At 40.1% G+C, this 23,295-nt stretch overlaps 1 protein-coding gene across 3 annotated transcripts in view; it reads left to right on the top strand.

Annotated features, from left to right (window-relative positions):
• The window catches only part of ALG6 (ALG6 alpha-1,3-glucosyltransferase), a 91,376-nt gene that overhangs the window by 17,633 nt on the left and 50,448 nt on the right, over positions 1–23,295 (top strand). For all 3 annotated transcript variants that reach the window (XM_058303461.1, XM_058303460.2, XM_058303462.1), the window contains one exon: positions 13,863–13,947. In XM_058303461.1, the coding sequence (XP_058159444.1) occupies positions 13,863–13,947 (85 nt within the window). The remainder of the gene's footprint in view (positions 1–13,862; positions 13,948–23,295) is intronic.

Raw genomic sequence — 23,295 nt, 5'->3', positions numbered from 1 at the left:
TTTACCTCTTTAGTTAAATTTATTCCTAAGTATTTGATTTTTTTATTTACTATTGTGAATGGTATTTGTTTCTTGATTTCCTCCTGATCTTGCTCATTATTGGTGTACAGAAATGCTACTGATTTTTGCGCATTGATCTTATAACCTGCGACTTTACTAAACTCATTTATGAGTTCTAGAATCTTCGTTGTAGATCTCTCAGGGTTTTCTATGTATAGGATCATGTCATCTGCAAATAATGAAATTTTGACTTCTTCCTTTCCAATTTGAATGCCTTTTATTTCTGGTTCTTGCCTCAGTGCTCGAGCAAGTACTTCTAAGACAATGTTAAATAGGAGCGGAGACAGTGGGCATCCTTGTCTTGTTCCTGAGTTTAGAGGGAAGGAGTCTACGATTTCTCCATTGTAAACAATATTGGCTTTAGGTTTTTCATATATACTCTTTATCATGTTCAAAAAATTCCCTTGTATTCCAATCTTTTGGAGTGTTTTTATCAAGAAAGGGTGCTGTATTTTGTCAAATGCTTTTTCTGCATCAATAGATATAATCATGTGATTTTTTTCCTTCAATCTGTTCATATGGTGTATTACGTTGATTGATTTTCTTATGTTGAACCATCCTTGCATACCTGGGATGAATCCCACTTGGTCGTGGTGTATAATGTGTATACACCACGTGGTGTATAATGTTTAATGTGTTGTTGAATACGATTAGCAAGTATTTTGTTAAGTATTTTTGCGTCTAGGTTCATTAGAGAAATTGGTCTGTAATTTTCCTTTCTTGTGATGTCTTTGTTTGGCTTTGGTACTAGGGTAATGTTGGCATCATAGAAGGAGTTGGGTAATGTTCTATCTGTTTCAATGTTTTGGAATAGTTTCAGCAGGATTGGTGTCAGTTCTTTCCGGAATGTTTTGTAGAATTCACCTGTGAAGCCATCTGGCCCTGGGCTCTTCTTAGTTGGGAGATTTTTAATAACTGATTCTATCTCTTTGCTTGTGATTGGTTTGTTAAGATCATCAATTTCTTCTTTTGTCAATATGGGCTGCTTATGTGTTTCTAGGAATTTGTCCATTTCCTCTAGATTGTCATTTTTGTTGGAATATAGTTTTTCAAAATATCCTCTTATGATAGTCTTTATTTCTGTGGGGTCAGTAGTGATATCGCCTTTCTCATTTCTTATTTTGTGTATTTGCATCTTCTCTCTTTTTTTCTTTGTTAGTGTTGCTAAAGGTTTGTCAATTTTGTTAATCTTCTCAAAAAACCAGCTCTTGGTCTTGTTTATCTGTTCAAGTGCTTTCTTATTTTCTATTTCATTTAGTTCTGCTCTTATCTTTGTTATTTCCTTCCTTCTTCTTCCTGTTGGGTTACTTTGTTGTTGTTTTTCTAATTCCTTCAAATGTGCAGTTAGTTCTTCAATTTTTGCTCTTTCTTCTTTTTTGATATATGAATTTATGGCTATAAACTTCCCTCTCAGTACTGCTTTTGCTGCATCCCATAAATTTTGGTATGTTGTGTTATCATTATCATTTGTTTCAAGGTAGTCATTGATTTCTTTTGAGATTTCCTCTTTGACCCACTGTTTTTCTAAGAGTGTGCTGTTTAATTTCCAAATCGTGGTGTGAAATCTGGGCTTCTGTCCCTTGCAAATCTCCAGCTTGACTCCACTGTGGTCAGAGATAATGTTTTGTATGATTTCAATCTTTCTGAATTCGTTCAGCCTTTCTTTGTGGCCTAGCATATGATCTATCTTGGAGAATGATCCATGTGCGCTTGAGAAAAATGTATATCCTGCTGTGTTTGGGTGTAGCGATCTATATATGTCTATTAGATCCAGCTCCTCTAATATACTATTCAGATGTTTTGTTTCTTTGGTGATTCTCTTTTGAGATGTTCTGTCCAGAGTTGATAGTGGTGTATTAAAATCCCCCACTATAATTGTAGATGTATCTATTCTTTCACTTAGTTTTTCCAGCGTTTGCCTGACGTATTTAGAGGCACCCTTGTTAGGGGCATAGATATTTATGATTGTTCGATCTTCTTGACAGATTTTCCCTTTCACTAAAATGTAGTATCCTTCTTTGTCTCTCACAATTGTTTCACATTTAAAGTCTATTTTGTCTGATATTAATATAGCTACTCCTGCCTTTTTTTGGTTATTGTTAGCTTGTATGATTGTTTTCCAGCCTTTCACTTTCAATCTCCATGCGTCTCTGGGTCTCTTGTAGACAGCATATGGATGGGTCATATTTCCTTATCCAATGTCCCAGTCTGAATCTTTTGATAGGTGAGTTTAATCTGTTGACATTCAGTGTTATTACTATCAAGGAATTATTTGTGTTAGCCAAAATTTGGTTGGATTTGTGTTTGTCATATTTTGTTTGTATATTTTTTTTTGTCTTTTTTGTTGTTGTTGTTGGTCTTATACTCTCCTCCAACTTTGCCTTTCCTGTTTTTTCCTTTCTTCCTGCAGAACTCCCTTTAGAATTTCTTGAAGGGGAGGTTTCTTGTTGGTATACTCTTTCAGTTTCTGTTTGTCTGCGAATATTTTGAACTCTCCATCATGTTTGAATGCTAGTTTAGCTGGATAGAGTATTCTTGGTTGGAAATTTTTTTCCTTTAGTACCTTGACTATATCATACCACTGTCTTCTTGCCTCCATGGTTTCAGAAGAGAAATCAGCACTTAATCTAATTGAGCTTCCCTTGTATGTGATGGTTTTCTTTTCTCTTGCTGCTTTTAGGATTTTCTCTTTGTCTTGAGCATTGGATAATTTGACAAGTATATGTCTTGGGGTGGGCCTGTTGGGGTTTATGACTTGTGGAGTGCACTGTGCTTCTTGGATATGTACATCTGTCTCTTTCAGTAGATTTGGGAAGTTTTCAGCCATTATTTCCTGCAACACTCCTTCTGACCCCTTTCCCTTCTCTTCACCTTCTGGAATGCCTATAATACGTATGTTTGAGCGTTTTGCATTGTCATTCAGGTCCCTAAATCCTAATTGGATTTTTTCTATCTTCTTATTGACCCCTTCTACTATCTGTTTGATTTCTGATGTACTGTCTTCCACATCACTAATTCTCTGCTCTGTCTCTTCTAGTCTGCTGATATTTGCTGCAAGTTTATTTTTGATTTCTTGAACTGTGGTGTTCATTCCCATCATATCTGTTATGTTTTTGCGTATGTCTGCAATTTCCCCTCCAAGTGATGTCTTCATGTTGTTAACCTCTTTCATTACTGCATCAAATTTGTTGGTGATAAATGTTCTGAGATCTTTCATTGCTTGTGCCAAGTTTTGCTCCCCTTCGTGATTATTGGTTTGTTGATTGGATTCAGCCATGTTTTCCTGATTATTGGTTTGGTTTGTAGATTTTTGTTGCTTTCTGGTCATGTCTTTATTTTGACGAATTTAATCAGTTCCTTAGCTTCTTTGTCTGCTCTTGGAGGTTAATTAGTTGTTATTTTTGCATAGGTGTTATATCTTCTCTTTGTCACTTTTTTCTTCTTATTCTAGTTACTTGTTGTTGGTTAAGTTCACTTTAGAGGAAAGTATTAGTGTTGGGGAAAGGCAATTGTGTAAGCAAGGGAAAAGTGTAAAGTAGTATTGGTGATGTATGTTAACAAAGCAAGAATATGAGATCTGGGAGGATGGAGGTTAGATTTATGTAGATTGTATAGAGTTATTGCTGTAGGTAGAGTACCTTTTATGAAGTAGATGACTGAATATGGGAGGAATATGGTATGAACTACAAAGCTATTGTTTTCATGAGAGAGGGAAAAAGAAAAGAAAGGTAATAGTTTCAAGAGTGGATAACAGACAGAAAACAGAACAAAGGTATTAGAAATTAAGAGTTAGACACTTTGTGGATCAAAGAACGGGAGGTGGGGGGTGGAATATAGGAGAGACAGTAGATGATAGTGGATAACAAGATGCAGGGAAAGGGGGATAGTGTAGGTAGCCTAAATCAGTTCACACAGAAATGAGGCAGTGGAGGATGGGAAAACCCAGCAAATGTGAGGTGTTCCCTGTATCACCTATTGTATACTTGAATTAAAATAAAATAAGTGGAAGATGAGGGACAAGAGGGAAAGAGAAAACCGAAAAAAAAAAACTAATTATAATAAAGAAAAAAAAGAAAGACAAGAAGAAAGGAAGAAAGAAAAAGCGGATGGGCAAACGGTGGGGAACGGATAGGGGGAAGAGAGATACAGGTATACACGTGTCACAATTGCAACACTATCTAAAACAACAACTTCCCCCCGCTTTGCCCTAAAACCCCCGTCTGTCTGCCCAAATGGGTCTGCAAGCACCTCCCTTCCCACAAACCCCCAATAGGCCGCCCAGGGCCCACGAACTCCCCAGTACTGCAGATGTCCAAAAAAAAAAAAAAAAAAAAAAAAAAAATTAAGTAAAATAAATTTAAAAAAAGAACACAAAGAACAGAAACCCCTCCGCAGGCCCGGCTCCGCCCGCCGCAGAGGCCTGGACCGGCCCCGCCCGGCTCCGTACGCCGCCGCGGCCTAACCCGGCCTCCGCCTGGCTCCGCTCGCTACAGCGGCCCGGCCCAGCTCCGGCGTCCGCCTCTTGCAGCCTTGGCCTGCACCGGCCCCGCCCGGCTCCGTACGTCGCCGCGGCCCGGCCCGGCTACGCCCACCTCTGCTCGCTACAGCGGCCCGGCCCAGCTCCGTCATCGCCTCCCGCCGCCGCGGCCTGCACCGGCCCTGCCCGGCTCCGTACGCCGCCGCGGCCCGGCTACGCCCGGCTCCGCTCGCTACAGCGGCCCGGCCCGGCTCCGGCTTCCGCCTGTCGCCGCTGCGTCCTGGACCGGCCCCGCCCGGCTCCGTACGCCGCCGCGGCCTGGCCCGGCTACGCCCGGCTCCACTCGCTACAGCGGCCCAGGCCCGGCTCCGGCGTCCGCCGCCCGCCGCCGAGGCCTGAACCGGCCCCGCCCGGCTCCGCACGCCGCCGCGGCCCGGCTCGGCCCGGCTCGGCCCCGCCCAGCCCCGCTCACCGCCGGCGCAGCCCGGCCCGGCCTGGCTCAGCCCCACCGAGCGGGGCTAGATGCCTCGTCTCCGCCTACCCAAGGAGGGAATCCTCTACAGGTAGCTGGGATCTCCGTGTATATTTCACAGACGGATCCTCTCTGTTACCTTCCCTCCAAATCAATGTCCAGACACCTCCGGACCAGCAAAAATTCTGAAACATTCCGGTCCCAAAGAGTCTCCAATGCCGCCCAGCCGATTCCCTGCAGAGGACCCTAACAGGGATGTTCACTCAGCCGCCATCTTGCCCCCTCTCCTGTGTTTTCTTTTTGTTGCGTCCTCTTGTTGTGTTAGCTCTCCATGTGTGTGGCACCATTCCTGGGCAGGCTGCACTTTCTTTCGCCCTGGGCAGCTCTCCTTACAGTGCATGCTCCTTGCACGTGGGGCTCCCCTTTGCAGGGGACACCCCTGTGTGGCAAGGCACTCCTTGTGTGCATCAGCACTGCTCATGGGCCAGCTCTACACGGGTCAGGGAGGCCTGGGGTTTGAACCGCTGACCTCCCATGTGGTAGACAGATGCCCTAACCACTGGGCCAAGTCCGCGCCCAAAAGACTTTTTTATTATTATAATTTGTTTTTATCATGCTTATTTTGGTTTGCCTTTTTTTAATCTTAAGATTGTATCTTGAAAGCAATTAAGGGAGGAGACTTGGGTTAGCTTGCTTGGTAGTAATTAGGTCTCCTTTGGGAATGTTTATATAGTATAGATCAACTGTTATATTATTATAATTTAAATTTTTCTCAAGTTTATACTCCTTAAATTTTTAGTGCTGCTTATGTAATTAATTTTCAGGGTTCTAAAAAATGTTAAATGAATGTTGTTGCTTTTGAACAAGCCACAGGGAAGAGGAAACTCTGATTTTAGTTAATGATTGTGTATCATTTCTTGTTGAGATTCACAAGTCCTCTATACTTGATCCAAAGTGGTACCAGTGACTTTGGAGCAGATAGCAACATTTGAACCCAGGGAAGTTATTATGTGTTAATAATCTTTTTTTCCTAAGTTGTCTGGGGGAAGAAAGTCAAAGATAGTTTTTGTAGCAAATCAGTCATTGTTAGAGTATGATTGTGTTCTATTTAATTGGTTAGTTTTGCTAAATTTCTCAGTTACTATTTGTAATGTTTTCTTCTTTCTCTCCTGGATAGTATAAAAGAGGGATTTTATTATGGAAAATTTTAGCAGAATTTTCTTCTCTTAAAATGTTTAAAATTTCAATGTAAAGGTAATTAGTAGGTATTGTTAATAAAGTACTTGTTCCTTAAATTCTAACATAATTCTGAATAGTTCTGCAATTAAAATAAAATGAACATTTAAATGATACTTAAGACCATTTTACTGAGAATGAGACAGAATTGAAGCTCTATAAATATACTGTAGTGTGTTTTCTTTATGTAATTTTGAATCTCAAACAACTGAATTAAATCGTTGTGGAAGGAATCCTTTTTGTCCTTTCCCAGCAAAGCTCCCATTGGTATAGTTGGGTTGTCCTTCTGGGATGCTTTAAGGGCACTTTAGCAGTTTTAAAACCTTAAGCACTAATTGCATAGCCAGTATCAGCTGAATTTATTGAAATAGGTCAGACTGGATAGAAACTTGTTTCCCAACTCTAAAGTCATTATCCATTCTTCTGTTTGTTAGAGAATGGGAATAAATTTCTTTCACATTGATCACAAGTGTAGAGCAATTTCAGAAAATCTAGGTAGTTGGATTTTTCAGGTATAGGAAATTACTTAAGATCTTCTTTTAGGTAATTATTCCAATAATAATAAAAATAAAAAACAGACAAAAACTCATCACCTGGGAGCAGAATATATGGCTCAAGCAGTTGGGTGCCCACCTTCCACATGGAAGGTCCTGGGTTCAGTTCCTAGTTCCTCCTAAAGAAGATGAGCAGAGTCAAAGAGCAGTCAGATAAGGGAACCATCTTGGGTGGGGCGGGGTGGTGGTGGCAGGAAATCACCTCTCTCTCTCTATGCTTACACTCATGTACATAGCTGCTATTCTTTTTCTGTCTCTAGTTTATTTGTATTTATATTTTGTAAAAACAGTCATATATGCAATATTACCCATATTTGTATTTCACTTGAGGTTTCACTGTTATACAGTCCCATGTTACCTTTTTTTTTTTTTACTCCCCCCCCCCCCCCCCCCACTGCCCAGTTGTCTGTTCTCTGTGTCTTTTTGCTGTATGTTCTTCTTTGTCTGCTTCTATTGTCAGTGGCAGGGGAATCTGTTTCTTTTTGTTGCGTTATCTTGTTGTGTCAGCTCTCCGTGTGTGCAGTGCCATTCCTGGGCAGGCTGCACTTCCTTTTGCGCTAGGCAGCTCTCCTTACAGGGCACACTCCTTGTGTGAGTGGCTCCCCTACGCGGGGACACCCTTGAGTGGCATGGCACTCCTTGCACACATCAGCACTGCATGTGGGCCAGCTCCACATGGGTCAAGGAGGCCCGGGGTCTGAACCGCGGATCTCCCATGTGGTAGACGGACACCCTAACCAATGGGCCAAGTCTGCCGCCTGTCCCATAGGTTTTGATACATTGTGTTCTCATTTTCATTTGTCTCAAGATATATACTGATTTCTCTTGCAATTTCTTCTTTGACCTACTCATTATTTGTGTTTAATCTCCATTTATTTATGAATTTTCCCTTTTCTGCCCATTATTGATTTCCAGTTGCATTCTGTTATGATCAGAGAATGTGTTTTGTATAATTTCATTCTTTTTAAATTTATTGAGAATTATCTTATGACTTAGAGTATGGTCTCGTTCTGGTAAAGGATCCATGAGTGCTTGAAAAGAATGTATATCTTGCTGTTTTGAGGTATAATGCTCTATAATATCTGTTAGGTCTAGTTCATTTATCATATTATTTAAGCCCTCTGATTCTTTATCCTCTGTCCAGATGTTCTTTCCAATACTGAGAGAGGTGTATTGAGGTCTCCAACTATTATTGTAGATATATTTCTCCCTTCAGTTTTGCCAGTGTGTACCTCATGTATCTTGGGGCACCCAGGTTAGGTGCATATAAATATTTATTATAATCATTTTTGCTTAGTGAATTGCCCCTTTTATTAATATATTGACCTCTTTCATCCCTTTTAGCAATTTTGCATTTAAAATCTATTTTGTCTGATATTTATAATGCTACTCCAGCTCTTTCTTTGGTTACTGTTTGTGTGGAGTATCTTTTTCCAACCTTTCACTTTCCACCTGGTTTTGTCCTTACATCTGAGGTGAGTCTTTTGTATTAATAGATGGTATATAGATGGCTCATATGTTTTTATTCATTCTACCAGTCTGTCTTTTGATTGGGAAGTTTAAACTGTTAACATTCAATGTTATTATAGTAAAGGCATTGCTTACCTTGTCCATTTTATCCTTTTGCTTTCTGTTGTCATATCTTACTATTGTCTTTTACCCTTTAATTTGCTTTTCCTAATAATTTTTATTATTATATTTTTCGCAAAGTCTCCTGCCCTTGTTTTTTCCGTTCAGGCTGCAGCACTCCCTTTAGTATCTCTTGTAATTCTGGTCTTTTGATAACATATTCTCAGTTTTTATTTGTTTGTGAAACCTTTAAATTCACCTTCATTTTTGAAGGACAGTTTTGCCAGATACAGAATTCTTTTTTTTTTTTTTACAGATTTATTTTATTTATTTCTCTCCCCCCCCCCCCAGTTGTCTGTTCTCTGTGTCCATTTGCTGCATGTTCTTATTTGTCTGCTTCCATTGTTGTCAGCGGCATGGAAATCTGTGTCTCTTTTTGTTGTGTCATCTTGTTGTGTCAGCTCTCCGTGTGTGCAGTGCCATTCCTGGGCAGGCTGCACTTTTTTTGCGCTGGGCGGCTCTCCTTAGGTGGTGCAGTCCTTGCACGTGGGGCTCCTCTACGCGGGGGACACCCCTGCGTGGCAGGGCACTCCTTGCACGCATCAGCACTGCATGTGGACCAGCTCCACACAGGTCATGGAGGCCCGGGGTTTGAACCGCGGACCTCCCATGTGATAGATGGACACCCTAACCACTGGGCCAAGTCTGCTTCCTGATACAGAATTCTTGGCCAGCAGTTTTTCTCTTTCATTGTACCACTTTTCTTCTTGCCTCAGTTGTTTCTGATGAGAGGTTGGCACTTAATCTTATTGTGGTTCCCTTGTGTTTGATGCTTTGCTTTTCTCTTGCTGATTTCAGAATCCTCTCTTTCTCACTGGTGTTTGTCATTCTGAATAGTAGGCCTCTCAGTAGTTCTATTCACATTTATTCTGTTTGGGGTGTGTTGTCCTTCTTGAATATTGATATTTATCACATGTGTCTTTCTTAAGAGTTGGGAAGTTTTCGGTCATTATTTCCTCAAATATTCTTTCTGCCCCTTTTCCATTCTTTTCTTCTTCTGGGACACCAATAATGCATATGTTTGTGCATTTTGCATTGTCAGTCAGTTCTCTGATACCCTGTTTCATTTTTTCAATTCTTTTTTTATTCTCCTGTCTTTTCCTTTTCGGATGTTCTGTCCTTGAAATCACTAAAATTCTGTCTTTGAGCAATTCAAATCTGCTGTTATGTGCCTTCTATATATATATATATATATATATATATATATATATTTTTTAAAATTAATTAATTAATTTCTTTCTCCCCTCCTCCCCCCTAGTTGTCTGCTCTCTGTGTCCATTTGCTGTGTGTTCTTCTGTGTCCACTTCTATTCTTGTCAGCGGCCTGGGAATCTGTGTCTCTTTTTTTGTTGTGTCATCTTGCTGCATCAGCTCTCCATGTGTGTGGCACCACTCCTGAGCAGGCTGCACTTTTCTTGCGCTGGGTGGCTCTTTCTATGGGGTGCACTCCTTGTGTGTGGGGCTCCCCTAGGTGGGGGACACCCCTGCGTGGCATGGTACTCCTTGCATGCATCAGCACTGTGTGTGGGCCAGCTCCACATGGGTCAAGGAGGTCCTGGGTTTGAACCGTGGACCTCCCATGTGGTAGGTGGATGCTCTCTCTGTTGAGCCAAATTTGCTTCCCCTTTTAATATATTTTTAATCTCATCCATTGTGTCTTTCCTTTTGTAAGTTTTGTTACTTTTCTTTATAGGCTTTCAAATTGTTCCTTATGTCCTCCCACTATCTTAATATCCTTTATCTCTTTAGTCATATTTTCCTTCAATTCTTTGAATTGATTTAGGAGATTTGTGTGAATATTATCGCTTCGTTGTCTTAAATCCTGTATCTCATCAGGCTATTTGGTTTGTTCCTTTGGCTGGGCCATCTCTACCTCGTAACAGCTGACAGGGACGAAGATGTCTATTCCCCTCTCAGTTGGTTGCAGTGAGCCAGGAGTTTTATCTTGAGGGTGGGTGATGGGTTCCCTTGCTGGCTGCTGTGGGGGTTTAGTAACTCACATTTGTTGTTCTGAGTTATTCATCTCTCTGTCCCTTGCCCTTCTGGGACTTGAGCAGTACAGTCCTGATCTGCTAACCCTTAAAGGAAATCCCTTAGACAGCTTTTGGCCCTTTCTCCATTGTTTTTGTGAGAGAATTGAGCCCTGCCTGCCTATTCTGGTGCCATGTTCCATTTTTTCCTCTTTTGATTTTAGGTTGTTCTTTCCTTCCTGTTTAGTTTAAGCATATTTTTAATGCAAATAGTAGTAATTTGTTTTCCTTTGAACTGTGGAAATCAAATGCTCTATCCATAAGAAATAAAATTTTGGTTTGAGTAGCAATAAGAAAATAGTCATGTGATGAAGCATATTATACTAAAACTATGCTGACAAATCAATAATTCTCAATATGGCTTTAGAGCAAGAACCAATATAAGGATATCATATTAGAGCATCCTTGGCATAGTTAACCATTCTGCCATCACAACTTGTTTAAATGTTGCATATCCAGTAAGTGGAAAATCAGAGACTCAAACTCAAGTCTTTTGAACTTAAAATTGTTGCTCTGTACACTGATTTTATTAGCATTCTTGGTATATTGGCATTCATTGAGAATCTCCTATATGCCATTGTGAATATATTAAGTGCCATTACATCCTGAGAATACAAAATTGAACAAGACATACTTTCTGAGAGACAGAAATATGTGTATATTTGTGTACCTATGTGTGTATATTGTGGGTAATTCCTTGTTTTGATTACTTAATGTATACTGATATTATCTCACAGTGAGAGTATATCCTTGGCTGGAGATTCTAGCATTTAAAGAATATTGGTATAATATAGGCACTAAATGCAAAAAAATTACTAAATGTTGTGTCTAATTAAAGAAGTAATAGTCTGTTCTGAAGCTGGAAAAAATCTGGCTTGGAAATAAATGAGAAATAGTATGTCATTCTCCAGTGTGGTACATATTCCCAAGGGATTCAGTAATATATTTGACTATATGTGATTTTCACCATATTTACTGATTTAAAAACCTGTGACATTACTGTACATGCTTGGGCTTTCTCACAATTTTGTAGTCAGTTGCTAGCTAAATAATGGGTGTTTACTATTTACTACATGAAATTATATTTATATAGTTTTAAGTAATTTAAGGTCAATAATCTACCTAATTAAGCGGGTGTAGCTCAAGCGATTGGGCTCCCGTCTACCATATGGGAGGTCCAGGGTTCATTTCCTGGGGCTTCCTGGTGAAAAGCAAGCTGGCCCGCATGGCAAACTGTCCCATGTGGAGTGCTGGTCTGCACAGGAGTGCTGTCCTGCATGGAGTATTGGTCTGCATAGAGAGCTGGTGCGGCAAGATAATGCAACAAAAGAGACAAAGAGGAGAGTCAACAAGAGACGCTGCAGACCAGGTAGGTGGAAGAGATTGAGCACCTCTCTCCACTCTGGAATGTCCCAGGATTGGTTCCTGGTGCTACCTAAAGAGAAAACAAGCAGACACAGAAGAACACAGCAGACAGCGAGCACAAAACAGTGGCAGGGGAGAAATTAATAAATAAATCTTTTAAAAAAATCTACCTAATCATGTTGTGAGATAATAGTTGTATCTAAGAGCGTAAGAGCATTGATTAAGGAACCATTTGGTGTGTGTTCAAGACAGACTCTGTTACTTATTAACTAGTTGAATATTGTGTTTCTGTTTCTCCAGCTGTAAAGTGGGGATAATAATAATAATACCTACTTCCTAGGGTTGTTGTGTCTGGCACATAATAGGAGCTATCAAGTGCTACCTATTAAAGGTCCATTATTCATTATTTGTAATGGTGAAATTAAAATGCTGTATAAATCAAAAATTATTTTATGACTTATTTGACAGCAGAGCCTGACCTGGGAAATGGATGTGGCTCAACCAGTTAGGCTCCCATCTACCATATAGGAAGGCCAGGGTTCGATGCCCAGGGTCTCTTGGTGAGGGCAAGCTGGCCCATGCGGTGAGCGACCCACGCAGAGTGCTGGCCAATGCAGGAATGTGGCCCTGCACAGAAGTACTGCCCCACGTGGGAAAGCTGCCTCGTGCAGAAGTGCCAGGCGACATGGAGAGCTGGCACAGCAAGATGACACAACAAGAGACGCAGAGGAGAGAAAATAAGATGTAGCAGAAGAGGGAGATGAGGTGGCACAAGAGAGTAATTGCCTCTCTCCCACTCTGGAAGGTTCCAGGATTGGTTCCTAGAGCTGTCTTAATGAGAATTCAAGCAGACACAGAAGAATACACAGCGAATAGACACAGCAGACAATGGAGGGAATGGGGGTTGGGGGGCAGAAATAAAAAAAAAACCTGACCTAACTAATACATTTGTAACATAGTCTGTTTTCCTTCTGTTCTTGACCTTACATTATTTGTATTTAGTTTGTAAAAGCCCCTTTTAAATGACAGATATTCATTATTATTGCTTTTGTGATATTGGACAGTGTGGTTGATAGTCTCATGAAGTAAAAATATATGTAGATAACTTATTAGCATTGTTAACTAATTAATATTAATAATAGCCTCTCTGTTGTTTAATGTGTGCCAGGCACTGTACTGGGTAGTTTATATCCATTATCTTATTTATTCTGATAGTTTTCAAGGCAGGTAGTATCGATACTGGTCTTATGTATTTATTTTCTTTTCTCTTTTTTTAAAAAATGTTACATTAAAAAAATATTAAAAAAATAGCCTCCACCCCCATCACCCCACTCCTCCCACATCAACAACCTCTTTCATCATCACAACACATTCATTGCATTTGGTGAATACATTTTGGAGCACTGCTGCACCACATGGATAGTGATTTACATTGTAGTTTACACTCTCCCCCAGTCCACCCAGTGGGCCATGGCAGAACATACAATGTCCAGCCTCTGTCCCTGCAGTACCACCCAGGACAACTCCAAGTCCTGAAAATGCCCCCACATCACATCTCTTCTTCCCTCTCCCTACCATCAGCAGCTACCATGGCCACTTTCTCCACATCAATGCTATAATTTCTTCCGTTACTAATCACAATAGTTCCATAATAGAACACCAGTAAGTCCACTCTAATCCATACTCTATTCTTCCATTCTGTGGACTCTGGGATGGTTATGTCCAGTCCCCCTCTATATCAAGAGGGGGCTTAGAATCCACATGGATGATGGATGCAATTCTGCTTGCAGTTGTAGGCACTCTTGGCTCCCTGGTGTGGTGGTTGATCCTGTTCTTAATGTAATGAGGCCTCAGTAATTTGCCCGTGGTCACACAGTCACTAAGTAGCAATGCTAGGATTCATACCTCATCTCTTTGGTAACTCGTGTTCTTTTTCATAACCTATACTTCCTCTATAATTTAGAAAATGCCATATGGAAATAAAAATTACTGGTATATTAAAGTATATTATTATTTAGCTCTTTTTACTTTTTCTCTCAGGTGCTGGAAAACCCCCTATGTATGGTGACTATGAAGCTCAGAGACACTGGCAAGAAATTACTTTCAATTTACCAGTCAAGCAGTGGTATGGATAATTTTAACTTGGTTCTATTTTTTTTTTTATTATAGTCAGTTAATAAAAATTATTTGAATATGTTTTAAATTTAAAAGAAAGTATGCTGTTTTCTTTATTTTGAGCATCTTCATTTCCTGAATACTGATGCCACTTTAATATTACCTTGCGTTTTGTAGGTCAGTCTTTGAAAGTTCGTGCTCTTGAATGTTACCCGTATACTTGGTTACTAGCTAGAATATGGTATTGAGCGAGGGCTTATTTGTGTATTTATTTATGCCCTCCCCCCCAGTGTGTTTTTGCGCTCACTTTCTGCTCTCTGTGTCCATTCATTATGCACCCTCTGTGTGCCTGTTTTCTCTTTTCATCTTCTCTTTTAGGAGGCACCGGGAGTTGATCCCAGGACCTTTTAGTGTGGGAGAGAGGCACTTTATCACTTGAGCCACTTTAGCTCCCAGGTTTGCTGCATCTCTTTTTGTCCCTCCTCTGTGTCCCCTTTGTTGTGTCATCTTGTGCCAGCTCTCTGCATGGGCCATCTCTCTGTGTGGGCCAGCTGTCCACGTGGACCAACTTGCTTTGACCAGGAGGCCCCAGGAATCGAACCTGGGACCTTCTATATGGTAGACGGGAGCCCAATCACTTGAGCCACATCCTCTTCTGTGAGCTGGGCTTTTGATGATAGAACACTAGCATATCTCACAAGTTTCTTTGAACATAAACTGTAGAAGCAACATCATGGGCTAAAAATATTTCTCTGCCCTCCCCTCATCTACTGCTTCTCCCATTAAAAATCACTGTGATTATAGCCAGAGGTAAAAACAGAAAGCAGATGGCTAACTTTGTGGAGCTGAAAATGGGGTCAAGGTGAAAAGCTTGCAATAATGGGACTTGTTTTCAACTCTGAAAAGTTAAATTGTGTCCCTTTGGTTCACTCAGCATCTAGTATAGAGCATGGGAAATTGTAGACCCTCAGTAAATATTTGTTGAATAGACAAATGTTTGAATGTTCTTTTCGACAGTCTCATTTCCTTAGCTTTCTCTGTATTATAAAGAAGAGGTAAGTGCTGCACTTGACAGATTTGTGGTATAGTGTATAAATATGTGTATATATTTATATAAAAATATAGAGTCTTCTCTTTTTTAGAACTCAGAATTTTATAGACAGCTTTATTAATTGTTACTGCTCTCAATCCGTTGAACAGTGGTGATTAGTCTTGATTTTATATGCAAGTCTACTTGGGAGGTTTCACTAAGTTTCTCTATTAGGAATGTATGAAATGTAAGAAAGTAGTAGCTTAGAGGTAAAGAGTATAGGTGCTAGAGTCAGGCTACCTGAGATCACATCCTGACTGTACTGTTTACTAGCTATGTGGCCTTTGGCAAAATATTTAACTTTCCATGCCTGAGTTTTATCACTTGCAAAATAGAGATAATAAGAAAGCATTTTTCCCTGGACTGTTTGAAGATTGAATAAAATGATAACTTAAAGCATTCAAGATAATGCCTGGCCTGAGATAAGTTTTCAGTAAAATTATTTTTTTAAAGATTTATTTATTCTCCCACCCCACCCCCGTTGTTTGCACTCACTGTCTACTCTATGTGTCCATTTGCTGTGTGCCTTCTGTGTCTACTTGTCTTCTCTTTAGGAGGCACCAGGAATTAAACCTGGCCCCTTGCAGTTGGGAGAGAGGTGCTCAGTTGCTTGAGACACCTCTGCTTCTTGCTTTGTAGTGTTTCTCGTTGTGTTTCCTTTTTGTATATCCTTATTCTCCTTGTTGTGTCACCTTTTTTTTTTTTTTTGAGGTACTGGGGCTGGGGATTGAGCCCAGGACCTTATGTGTGCTCAACCACTGAGCCAAATCGGCTCCCCAAGTTAGGTTTTTCATTTGTTTGGTGTTTGCTTTTGGAAGGCACTGGGAACCAAACCCAGGACCTCCCATGTGGTAAGCAGGAGCTCAACAGCTTAAGCCACATCTGCTTCCCTGTTGCAGTATCTTGTTGTATCAGCTCACTGTGCCAGCCTGTTGTGCCAGTTCACTGTCTTGCTCATCTTCTCCAGGAGGCAGCTGGAACTGAACCTGGGACCTCCCATGTGGTAGGCGGGAGCTCAGTTGCTGAGCCACATCCTCTTTCTTTCAGTAAATATTAATTGTGGATATGGCTTCCCAGAAATTCATGCCTGTGTGTGTTTTTTTGGAGGTACTGGGGATTGAATCCAGGAGCTTATACTTGGGAAGCAGGCACTCAATCACTGAGCTACATCCACTCCCCAATGAGAGTTGGTTTTTTCATTTGTTTGTTTGTTCTTTGTTTTGTTTTTAGGAGGTACTGTGGTTTGAACCTGGGACCTTATGCATGGGAAGCAGGTGCTCAACTGCTTGAGCTACATTCACTCCGTTGTCATTGTTATTATACATGTTCTGGTAACAATTGAAGTTACTTTAGTCAGAGTTTGGAGCATTTCAAATAGAGGGGAGCTGAATATTTGGCACTGTTCTTTATTGTTCTGTTTTGAGCCTCTTTCAGATCTTCATACATTGATTTAATCAATGAGTGTCACTGTTCAGATTATTGGTACATTGTTAATATTTTTTTTCTTGCTTGCTTGGTAGATTAAGGTAATATTTGCTAAGGCAAAGCAGATTACTGCTTTTGAGCTTTGGCATTTTTTTTCTATTCTTTTCTTAAAATTTCATGGATAGGATAATTGTATTCTTAGCTATTTGGTAAGTAGTTCTCAAGAGAGATTTTGATATAAAATTAAAAGAAATATTGGGTATTGAAAAATTAGAGAAAAATAATACATGGCAGCTTTTGGCATAATGTTATGTAGGGAACCCATTGATTCCAGATGTGACGGCAGTCTTAACCCCATAGGGTGAATGGTCATTCTAATGGTAATCTATCTCAGTTTTCAGTTATCTGTGTTGATTATAATGTGCACATAATCAAAAGTTGACTATATGTGTACATTTTCATTCCTTTTTTTTATTAAAATGTATAGCTCAAAGAATAATATAATAGTATGATTAGGTTTTGACTGTGGTCTGTGAGTTTTTAAAAATTATGAAATGCCTAAAGTAATAATCTGGTGGTAAATTTCAGAGTATTGAAGTCTGTATCAAAGAGTGGGTGGCATGAGAATCCTGCATGGTAGGCTTAGAAACAGAGATTTATAGCATATAGAAATATGATTTATCATAGCTTGATCATTAGCTACTTCAGGAAGTTCATAAGAAATTTAAGAAATAGGATTTACTATAATGTCAGAAAATTTCTCTTTATGAGTGGATATACCGGAGAAACCAAAAAATGTACACCTGGCAATTGTAAGAGAAACTATTCTGTTTCAGAGTCATGTATAAAGAGTGTGATATCATATTTTTAACTTTTATTTTCCAAGAGTCAAATCTTTCTCTTTTTACCTAGAAAATTTAGTGTAATTAGTTAAAATTCTTTCAGGTGAATAGGTGTCTAAACTATAGAGTCAGGATTGATCATGGTAACTTTAAAAATGTCAGTTTTATAACTCTAAATTAAAAGAAAACCTATGTTACTTATTTCATTTCCATAACTGATATAGTTGGAGTGTAGAGAAGATTGAACATTCTTCTTTAATTTTGTAATGAAAATTCCAGATATGTGAAATCAGGAGTACTTTTGGTAGCAAGTAATAGAAAACCTGAGTAATAATAGTATCCTAAGCAAAAAAGTAATTTATCTCAAGAAGTAGGTTTTTGTAGGACTGGTAAAATTACTAAATAATAGTAAGTAAGGACTCAGGCTTTTTCCATTTTTCCTATATGCCATTCTTAAAATTAAAAAAAATTTTTAAAAAGTGTGTTAGCTTTTCATCTTTAGTCTTTTCACCCTGTAGTCTCAAGATGAGTATCAGGGCTACAGGCATTGTAAATTTATGCAACCATGTTCAAAATAGGAATAATAGGAAAACCTTTCTGCCTCTCTTTTTGTCCAGGAACAAAATCTTTCCCACTTTGAAAATAATCTTTAGCAAAGCAGAAATGCCTGGCTTAGTGCAGGCTTGGTTGTTTATACCTGGGGCTGGGGGAAGGTTACACCTTACCTGAACATGTTGCTGTCTAAACAAAGTTGGGTTTTATAAACTAAGAGGATTGGTGGGAATGATTTTATTTCAGTGTTATTTTTTAAAAGATTTATTTATTTATTTCTCCTCATCCCCCTTGTTGTTTGTATTTACTGTATCTATTCATTTTCCTTGTTTCTTTTTAGGAGGCACCGGGGGCCAAATCTGGGGCCTCTGATACGGGACGGAGGTGCCTAATTGCTTGAGCCACCTCTGCTCTTTGCTTTGTTGTATCTCTCATTGTTTTTCCTCCCTGTGACTCTTGTTGTGTCATCTTGTCACATTAGCTTGCTGTGCCTACCCGTCATGGCAGCTCACTGTCTTCTTTTCTTGCTCCTTACTTTGTTGTGTCTCTCATTATGTTCTGTCTTCTTGTGTCTCTTGTGTCAGCTTGCTGCTCCTACCCATTGTGCCAGTCTGCTGTCTTCTTTAGGAGGTACCAGGATCCAAACCAGAAAACTCCCCTGTGGTAGCCGGAGTCCAATTGCCAGAGCCACATCTGCTTCCTGTAGCATTGTTTATTATAATGAGAAGTTTGAAACACTCTGTCTTTGAGAAATGAGTAAAGTCTATTTTACCTTGTGCACATGTGCACATGTTTCTTCTAGATAGATCACTAGAAGTGGAATCTCTTTAAGTAGACAGTTTTAATGGATTCCGGTACTAGAGTATCTCTTTCCCCAAACCCTTAGCAACACTTAATAATACCCTTATCAACACTTAAAATTTACATTTCCGTGAGTACTTGTGATACTTGAGTACTTGGTCATTTTTTCAAACGCTTATTGATCACTCATATTTCTTCTCAGAATTGCCTGTTCATGTCCTTTTCCTGTGTTTTTAATGGATTGCTTATCTTTTTTGTAATGATTTCTGTGCTTTTTAATGAGTTATAGTTATGTAACAAATAACCACAAATGGTAATTACTTATACACACATTTATTATCACACAATTTCTTTAGGTCAGAAGTCTGGGCATGGCTTAGCTGGGTGCTCTGCTCAGGGTTTTAGAAGTCTATAACTTAGCTGTTGGCTGCAGTTTTATCAGAGACTCAAGTAGGGAATGATATACTTCCAAGTTCCCTCAGGTGTGTTGGCAGAGTTAATTTCCTTTCAGCTGCGAAACTGAGGACTTGAGTTGCTTGTTGGAGGCTTCCCTCAGATCCTAGAGCTCTCTCTTTTAATTTTTAAAGATACTTAAGATACTTATTTACATAAATGTTACATAAAAAATGTAGGGGATTCCTATATGCCCCTCTCCCTACCCCTGACACTTTCCAACATTAACAACATCCTTCATTAGTGTGGTACATTTGTTAAAATTGATGAAAACATTTTGGAGCATTGCCACTAAGTATAGATTATAGTTTAAACTTTCTCTCACACAGTTTTGTAAGTTTAAACAAGATATATAATGGCCTGTATCTGTCATTGCAATGTGGTTCAGGACAATTCCATTGTCCCAAAAATGCCACCATATTACATCTATTTTTCCCTCTCCCTCCCCTCAGAACCTCTGGTGGCCACTCTCCCCATCAATGATAAAAGTTCTTCCATTGCTAAAATAACAATAAGTCTAGAGTAGAAAACAGTAAATCTACTCTAGTCAATCATTCATTCCCCAATCCTGAGGATTCTGGAATGGTGATGCCCACTCCACCTTTAATTGAGAGGAGGCTTCGATCCCATGGAGCAGATGGATGGCACTCTCTTGCTTGCAGTTTAGACTCTCCATTCCTTGGTATGGTGGTTGTCTATCATCACTTCCTTGTTAGTTGTCCTGGGTAAGTCCAATGAACTGGAGAGTAGGTATTGCAACTCCGCTGAGATTCAGGGCCCAACTGGCACATGGACAGCCCAAAGATTTTAGTCTCTTAGATGTACACCTCTCAATCCTAGTACTAATTATAGGTTCAAATAGAAGGGTCAGAAGAGCCACGTGTAGGGAAATCACAGCTGAATCCAACTCTTTCATACTGGGGAGCATAAATTCTAAAGTAGGGCTCACTGGTATGGCGCCAAGTTCCTGAGCTGTCAGACCTGTCTAAAGTGTCTGGATATCTCCAGAGCCCTCAGGAACCCCGCTGTGTGATGTAGTATTTACTGTGGCAGTCAGTGAGATCCTGCTGAGATGTGCATAAGCATAACCTCTGGGATGACCTCCCAACTAACTTTGAAGTCTCTTAGCCGTATAAATGCATTTGTCTTAACCCTTTCCCCCTTTTGATCAAGGTCTTTTTCCAGTTGCATTGCTAGTTGGTGCTTGGTAGTAATTCCTCGGTGCCAGGGAGGCTCATCCCTGGGAGTCATGTCCCACACCAGGGTGGGGGAAGGTAATGAATTTATATGCTGAGTTTGGCTTAGAGAGAGGCCACATTTGAGCAACAAGGAGGCTCTCAGGAAGTAACTCTTAGGCAACCTATAACACTAAGCTAAGTTTCAGTTTCAAAGGAAAAGGTTCATAAGTGCAGTCATCAATATCAAGGACCCATCACTGGTCCATCCTCCTTTACTAGTCACTGCCCCTGTACTTGGGGGATTCCTACTGTCCCATTAGAGAATGTGGCAGAACACCCCAGGACGGGAATTGGATATTCTTTTGGTTATTGTTGGATCCCCACCCACCATGACAATGCCCCATGAACACTTGAACTCATTCATGTGCCTTATAGGTATGCCCCAGGTGAACCTCCTCCCATGCATCCCCCGTCATTGACACTCAGCACCAATGATCCTCCCATACCACAGTCGTAACCCTTCTGTCATCCGAAATTTCTTCAAAAATGAAGCCAACAAAATAGACAAATAAAATTAAGAAAATGAAATAGTAATGATAGTTTTTAAAATGACAAAATACAAAGTTAAAAAGAATTTGAAATAATAAAAAATAATAAAAATACAAAAAAATTTTTGTATTATATCTTTCTCCATGTAAGATCTGTTGTCCTATATGTACAGTGACATTTTCTTCCATTTATTCTGCCAGTGTCATATTTTTTTCACTTTATCTTCAAAGGAGCTTTAGGTTACAGAAAAGTCACATAGAAAATATAGAGGATTCCCATATACCCAACACCCTTACCCTTTTCCCCTTTCCCCTATTAATAACATTTTACATGTGGATGGTACATTTGTTGCAATTGATATACAAATATTGAAGCTTTGCTATTAACCATGGCCAATGATTTACATTATGGTTTACATTTTGGATCATACACTTTTATAAATTTTGATGAAATTTAATGTGGCCTTTATCCATCATTGCAAGATCTTGTAGAACAATTCCAACGCCCCCAAAGTGACTCATGTTCCATCTATTCTATTCCTCCCTCCCCCTTTCCTCAGTACCCATGGCAACCACCGATCTTCCCTCCTTGAAAAATAAGATTCATATTTACTTGAAACAACCTTGAGGGCTTGATGTACTGGCCTTTCCTCCCCTATTAGGCACTGCCTATGCTCTCAAGAGACTCCCGCCCCTCTATTTGAGAACACAGCAGGACCTCCCAGGATGGGAATACAACACCTTCCTGTTCATTGTGTGGGTCTCCACCCACTGTTAGAATCCAGGGTGAACACTTACATACTCCCTGGAAGCCTGCCCCAGGTGTACCCTGCCCTGCATGGCCCCACATCCAACACCCTAAACCAGCAACCCTCCCCTGCTGTATCTGCCAAAAAATATTCCTAACGTTGTAGTTTCAACTACATACCCGCAAATCCCCAGAGTCCTAATGTCCTCTTGCAGTTTCTTGCCATGTGGTCTTCTCCAATATGCCACTTTGTGACAGCTTGCTTTGTTAAAGTCAAAGAGAGAGTCTCTTTAGTACACTTGCTAGCAAGATGGAGTCTTATATGTAAATATAACATAATGGCAGGAGAAACCCCATCACTTTTGCCATATTCTATTGGGTCAAAGCAAGTCACAGGGCTTGCTCAAGGAGAAAGGATTATAGAAGGCCAGGAACACCAGGAGATGGGGTTTATGGGAGCCTTGTTAAAGATTGTCTGTCACAACAGTATTCTAAATATTAATGCTTTTCCTCATTTATTTGTGTGTGTAAGTACATATACTTCACATTTTCTTATGTCTTGTCATATGAAAATTTTAATTTTGATGTTTTCAGATGTGTACATCTTTTATATATATATTTTAAAAAATAATTTTAAAATTCTCTTCCCCCCCCCCCCCCCCATGCTGCTGTTTTTCTGCTGTGTTGTCCATTTGCTGTGTGATCTTCTGTATCTTTTTCTCTTTTTGTCTTCTCTTCTCATCTTTCTCCTTTGGGATTCACTGGGATTCGATCCTGGGGACCTTTGATTTGGAGAGAAGTTCCCTGTCAATTGCACCACCTCAGTTCCTGGTCTCTGCTGCACTTCACCTTGACTCTACCCTTTGTCTCTCTTTCGCTGCATCATCATCATGCTGTGTGACTCACTGGTGCAGGCACTCGGCTTTGGTGCACAGGCACTGGCACTCACGCAGGCACAAGGTTTGCCACGTGGGCACTTGTCTCGCCACATAGACACTCACGTGGGCACTTGGCTCACTGCCCGGGCATAGGCTCATCACGCAGGCACTTGTGGGCACTTGGATTGCCATGTGGGCACTTGTGTGGGCACTCAGTTCACCCCATGAGCACTCGGCTCATGACACGGGCACTATTGTGAACCCTTTCTTTCGCCAGACAGGCACTTGGCTCACAGTGTGGGCACTTGGCTTGCCGTGCAGGCATGCTTTTCTCTTCTTTTTCACCAGGAGACCCCAGGTCCTCCCATCTGGTAGGTGGAGGCCTCATCACTTCAGCCACATCTGCTTCCCTCATCTTTTTCTTTATAGTTTTCATGTTAGCCTTTCTACCCAAGGCAGGAAATATATTTGTCTAGATTTTTTCTAATACTTCTATTAAAAAAATTTTTTTTTGCTTTTTAATACATCTGGAATTTCTTTTTTGAGTGTTTTGAGATATGAGTATCAGCTGGATATTGACAATATCATTTTATAAATAGTTTATCTTTTCCCTATTGATTTGAAGAGTTTATCATAAACTAAGTTTCCACTTATCCATAGGTCTGTTTCTGGACTCTTAGTGTAGGATATTGATTTATTGATTTACTTGTCTGATCTTTTTTTTTTCCTAGATTTATTTTATTTTTTTATTTACTACCCCCCACCCCCAGTTGTCTGCTCTCTCTGTCCATTTGCTGTGTGTTCTTCTGTGTCCGCTTGTATTGTCAGCGGCACCGGGAATCT

Source organism: Dasypus novemcinctus, chromosome 9 (assembly GCF_030445035.2).
Source record: "Dasypus novemcinctus isolate mDasNov1 chromosome 9, mDasNov1.1.hap2, whole genome shotgun sequence".
Lineage (NCBI taxonomy): Eukaryota > Metazoa > Chordata > Mammalia > Cingulata > Dasypodidae > Dasypus > Dasypus novemcinctus.
Note: the sequence above shows the minus strand (reverse complement) of the source record. Positions and strands in the feature narration are given on the sequence as shown.